The sequence below is a fragment of the Amphimedon queenslandica genome, unplaced genomic scaffold (assembly GCF_000090795.2).
Source record: "Amphimedon queenslandica unplaced genomic scaffold, v1.1 AMPQUscaffold_12555, whole genome shotgun sequence".
NCBI lineage: Eukaryota > Metazoa > Porifera > Demospongiae > Haplosclerida > Niphatidae > Amphimedon > Amphimedon queenslandica.
This window is the reverse complement of record NW_003547208.1, coordinates 2,544-8,354: the sequence shown is the minus strand read 5'-3', so window position 1 is coordinate 8,354 and position 5,811 is coordinate 2,544. Positions and strand designations below refer to the sequence as shown.

The 5,811-nt window shown below is 32.2% G+C and overlaps 1 protein-coding gene and 2 long non-coding RNA genes across 3 annotated transcripts; all 3 read right to left on the bottom strand.

Annotated features, from left to right (window-relative positions):
• Positions 1-8: 8 nt before the first annotated feature.
• Positions 9-2,571, bottom strand: LOC109587485 (ankyrin repeat and SOCS box protein 3-like). The gene is made up of 4 exons (XM_020003732.1): positions 2,539-2,571; positions 2,396-2,497; positions 2,254-2,352; positions 9-140 (listed from the first exon to the last, which is right to left on the bottom strand). The coding sequence occupies exons 1-4, from the start codon at positions 2,569-2,571 to the stop codon at positions 9-11; spliced, it is 366 nt and encodes a 121-aa protein (XP_019859291.1).
• Positions 2,572-2,652: 81 nt separating this feature from the next.
• LOC109587487 (uncharacterized) lies at positions 2,653-5,043 on the bottom strand. The gene is made up of 3 exons (XR_002187638.1): positions 5,007-5,043; positions 2,804-2,908; positions 2,653-2,745 (listed from the first exon to the last, which is right to left on the bottom strand). It is a non-coding gene; the product is annotated as an uncharacterized LOC109587487 (long non-coding RNA).
• A 112-nt stretch (positions 5,044-5,155) lies between these two features.
• LOC109587490 (uncharacterized) lies at positions 5,156-5,380 on the bottom strand. Its single transcript, XR_002187641.1, has 2 exons — positions 5,343-5,380; positions 5,156-5,244 (listed from the first exon to the last, which is right to left on the bottom strand). It is a non-coding gene; the product is annotated as an uncharacterized LOC109587490 (long non-coding RNA).
• Between the last annotated feature and the right edge of the window lie 431 nt (positions 5,381-5,811).

Below are 5,811 nucleotides of genomic sequence, written 5' to 3'. Positions count from 1 at the left end.
CACAATAATTATGATATAATTACTAATAATTTTACCTCATCCACAGCATTTACATCAGCCTTTCCTTTAGTTATTAATAATTTAATAATTTTACTGTTACCAGTTTCACTAGCACAGTGTAATGGAGTGCTATCATCATTCTACATAAATAATTAAGTATACATGTTAAGTAACAGCAATGGAGTTGAAGGTTTCATTAAATAACTTTGCACCTCTGTGAGATATATAGAGACTCATAAAATTAATAAAACCATTGAATTGTGTAAAAAAAGTGAACTAAGCAACACTTGATTCTAAAAAGCTGCTAAAACACACAGAACGCACACAAACACATTTTACTCAAAAATAACATCATAGTAACTTACTGTATCCACAACATCAGTACTAGCTCCATTAGTTAATAAAATATCAACAGCTTCAACACTACTGTTAAACCTCTCAAGGGTATTAAACAATGGAGTTCTATTCCTCTATATAATACGTACAACATAAAGTGACTGATGATTTTTTCAAATGTATTACTTTATCCTTAACATTCACATCATAATCTCCTCTCCTAATCCAAAATTCAAGCATTTCAATTTCACCAGATTCACTAGCACAATGTAGTAAAGTTTCCCCATCCTATGACAAAACAAACCAGTAGCCTTATTTTTATCACAAAATCAAAAATTAACATCATCAGGTATTAGTTACTTTTTAAAAACAATTTAGTAAAATTTTAATTACTTTATCCACAACATCAGTTCTAGCTCCATTAGTTAATAGAATATCAACAGCTTCAATGCTACCACTCTTAACAGCATTAAACAATGGAGTTTTTTTATTCTATATAAATACAACAAAATATATACAATTTATAATGATTACTTAATAAATTTACCTTATCGACAACATTCACATCAGACTTTCCTTTAATTATTAATAATTTGATGATTTCACTGTTACCAGTTTCACTAGCACAGTGTAATGGAGTATCATCATACTATTATGAGTGATAGATAAGCCTTATGTTAAACAAATTTAATTAAATTTAGTAAATTTTTTGGGATATTAAAAAATTATGGTATCAATATTTTGTCAAAGGAAATCATTTTGTAAAAAGATTTATTTACAAACTCTAAAAATAAACATTTTCAAATTGTGTCAACAAACACAATGCACACAAAACACATTGTCTCACAAAAAATGAAAAATTATCACTGGTGTAACTTTTCCGTGTATGTAATTTACTTTATCAAAAATGTCAGTTCTAGCTCCATTACTTAATAGAATATCAACAGCTTCAATACTACTATTAAACCTGTTAAGAGCACTGAACAATGGTGTTTTATTATTCTATAATACAACATAATTGACTAATAATTTGAAATAAATTACTTTATCTTTGACATTCACATCATAATCTCCTCTCTTAATCCAGAACTCAAGCATTTCAACTTCACCAGATTCACTGGCACAATGTAATAGGGTTTCACCATCCTATTATAAAAAAATAATAATTCCAAACAAATCAGGCCAATATTTTTATTTTTACTATGTCATAGAAATAATGTAACACTATATGTTATACATTTATTTTAGCATAAATTGTAAAAAAACTTACTTTATCCACATTATCAGTTCTAGCTCCATTAGTCAATAGAATATCAACAGCTTCAGTGTTACCTTTCTTAACAGCAATAAACAATGGAGTTCTCTTCCTCTACAGTTACAACACAAAATGATACAATTAGAAATGATTATTTAATAACTTTACCTTATCCACAGCATTCACATCAATCTTTCTTTTAGTTATTAATAATTTGATAATTTCACTGTTGCCAGTTTGACTAGCACAATGTAATGGAGTGCTGTAATCATTCTATGTAAATAAGTATTCACTTTAATAATTATAATTCAGACTATAGTGATGATATCATTTCTTTGATGTTTTTGGGTGTATATTACATACTGTGAGTCTGTGATACAATTATTTATATTTATAAACAGTGCCTGTGTACAACTGAATAGCATACATGCATTATACCAGTTTATTTTCATGGCTAATTCTGGAGTTTTTGCTACATTGTGAAAATGAAAATCACAAATACATGATGCAGTTTGCAAGCTATTCACAGAATTTTTTATTGAAATATTAGAAATGCAGGATTTGCAAACATTTTAACCACAAAATAGTACGGTTCTCTTTTTAAGGCTATGCCCTAAGGCTCAGGTGCATAACCTTGCCATGCATTATGGTATGGCACTTACTGTATCCACAACATCAGCACTAGCTCCATTAGTTAATAGAATATCAACAGCTTCAATACTACCGCTCTCAACAGCATTAAACAAAGGAGTTCTTTTCTTCTATAATACAACATAAAGTGACTGATAATTTGAAATAAATTACTTTATTTTTAACATTCACATCATAATCTCCTCTCCTAATCCAAAACTGAAGCATTTCAACTTTACCAGATTCACCAGCACAATGTAGTAGAGTTTCACCACTCTGACAATTAAATTACAACAATAATTATTATTATTGCAAACATTATTCAAAACAAAATAGGCCAGTACACTCATTTTATTATATTGTCAGACATGAATTAATAATCAATGAGCATATAGTTACACTTATCTAGCATGTTAAGCAGTTACTTTTGAGACAACATCAATTCTGGCTCCATTAGTTAATAGAATATCAACAGCTTCAATGCTACCTTTCTTAACAGCATTGAACAATGGAGTTCTGTTGTCCTATAAATACAGCAAAAAATGATGTAATTACAAATGGTTATTTAATAACTCAGTTTACCTCATCCACAGCATTCACATCAGCATATCCTTTAGTTACTAATAATTTGATAATTTTACAGTTACCAGTTTCACTAGCACAGTGCAATGGAGTGCTATCATCATGCTAATAATAAACAATCACAAATAAAGAAACATAAAATTGAATCATTTCATTGATAGTTGTATACCACTTTTAATTTGTAAGAAGGTTTAGAAACTCCCAACATTGAATATAATATACACATACCGTATAGTGGGAAATTTTGGAGGAGCTAAAATTTGACAAATTGCTAAACTTTGGTGACTGGCAGATTTTAATTTGGCGAATTTGTGGCCACGTGCCATTGAGCATGCGTATATAATGGCTCAAAATGGCAAATTTTTATTTTGGCAAATGGCTATCAAAATGCCAAATTCGCCAAATTTAATGCCCTCCAAAATTTCCCACTATATGGTATATCATAATTATGACATCATTCTTTCATGTGGTCGGGTTTATTGGGCTCGCCAGAGATTACTGAGCATGGGTGAGGACTATGTCATTCATTCATTCTGTCCAGAAGCAATCTCTCACTTTGAGGTATTGTGGTTTTAGAAGGGGGTCCCCTACACTCAGATAACTTCTCCATGCGCTAGAAAAAGTTACTTTCTTTAGCTTTATCAAGTATAAATGGCAGTGCAAGGAACCAAAAGCTAAAAATCATGCCAAATGTAGGAAGTTTCTCCTATCATTTCATCATGCTTCCAGTAACAGGGCTATCTAGTATCTCTAGAGAGACACAAAAACCTTTTCTTTAAAAAATATGTAGCGTTTCTCTGTAACTTTCTTTGTCTTGAAAAAATTACTTACCTCTTGACTTTACACAAGGCGCTTGTCCTTAGGAAGAGTAGCTATTAGGCCTATAAACTTCAGGCACTTGACAAGAGTTTATATGGAACAAATAGAGGCTAGTAAATGTGTGTGTGCACTGAGCAGAAGTCCAAGCGGAAACTGAAGCTTCTCGGCCCAGCAGTTTCTCCAAGAGACACCATTTTACTCTAGCAATCAAGATTTGACACTTTTACTGGACTGTGACAACTCCAGCAATCAAGATTTGACACTTTCTCTGTACTGTAACAACTGCCATGCAATGCTAGGCTGCCTGACAGTGCCTGTCAGTTTGTGGTCACAGTCCCGCCACACCCAAACACCCTCACATTTAACTAGGGAAAATGCAATGCATTAAGGGGCGAGCCCCTTATAGTTTGAAGCAGTCACTGAAGAAATCGTATTTGATGATTGTATAACTGCTTTGTTAGCCTAGGCTTGCTGCTAGAGAAGAAACATGGCCTAGAATAGATGTCATGATGCAAGCAGCTATAGCAGTACAGTACATGCAGCTTTCTCACTTGCATTCAACTTAGCAGAGTCCTTTATGCCAAGGAAAAGACTGTATATCTGCTTTTCCAACCTTTCTTCTTGCTAGAGAAGTTCTTAGACAGCAGTTTAGTCTTATCTTGCTGACCGTCTGCTGCAAATAAGCTCAGACTTGCTGATGGCCGCCATTTTATTCATTGTGACCATACCCGTTTTCATTGAAGATTAGGCTATTTAACTTTAATGATAATTAGACGACCCGCCCGTACATACATACATACAGACGCTTTCTCGCCTTAGTGGGGCGAGCTCAGGCTCGCCCCAATTAGACTATGAAGAATGCAATCAAAGCAAGTCACTTTTAATACAGTGGTAATATGTAGGACAAAATATAGTTTTAAAATCATACATGTAAAATTTTTTTCTTTGTTTTGGCAAGGCCAATGCACCATTGGTGTCTCATATTTTTGTGTAAAGACCTGTTTAGTATGATATATAACCAAAAGTACATTATGTACTCTTGATAATACACATATATATGCTTTGCTCTAACATAATAGCAAGAGTGGATAATGATAATAGTGATACTTTGTCAACATAGTATAACATACATTGTAAAGCCACTTAATTTTGAGGATATAATTTTGCTGTTTTCACGGATTTTCCATACACACAAAAGTTAATTTCATAAAATTATCAGTCTCAACCTACACTCATGTGTACTTTACGAAATAAAATGGCTCTCTTGGATGTGGCTTCATGGTGGACCACAAAATTTAATTTGCAAAAAAAGACTTGTGGCCTAATTCACAAAAGTTTATTGCCTCAAAACTTAATGGCTATACAGTACATAAATTAAGCTTACTTCATCAACAATATCAGTTCTAGCTCCATTAGTTAATAGAATATCAACAGCTTCAATGCTACCACTCTTAACAGCATTAAACAATGGAGTTCTCTTCCGCTATAATAGAACATAAAGTGATTGATAAGTTGAAATCAATTACTTTATCCTTAACATTCACATCATAATCTCCTCTCCAAAACTCAAGCATTTCACCTTTACCACATTCACCAGCACAATGTAGTAGAGTTTCACCATCCTATGACAGTAGTAACAATCAAAATAGGCATGAGTAATTAACACAATAAGGTAGTGTCATCTAGTATACTTTATAAATATAAAGGAAATTTTACTTACTTTATCAACAACATCAGTTCTAGCTCCATTAGTTAACAAAATATCAACAGCTTCAATGCTACCACTCTTAACAGCATTAAACAGTGCACTTTTTTTGTCCTAGAAGTACAACACAAAATGAATAATTATTTAATAATTACCTTTACCTTATCCACAGCATTCACATCACTATTTCCTTTAGTTATTAATAATTTGATAATTCTACTGTTACCAGTTTCACTAGCACAGTGCAATGGAGTAACATTATACTACATAAGGAATAAATTAGGTGAACATAAGGTGAGCATAACCAGTTAAGGATATTGTTCCTTTATTATTAATAATAAGAATTATATAGTAAGAAGAATCAGCTAGTATAACCTTATTGTGAGTCAACTGCTTCCTGTCTATGCATAATTTTTAGGACCATCAATTTTATATGTCATAACAGTGATGCACGTACATTTATACCATTGTAACCATGCTTGCT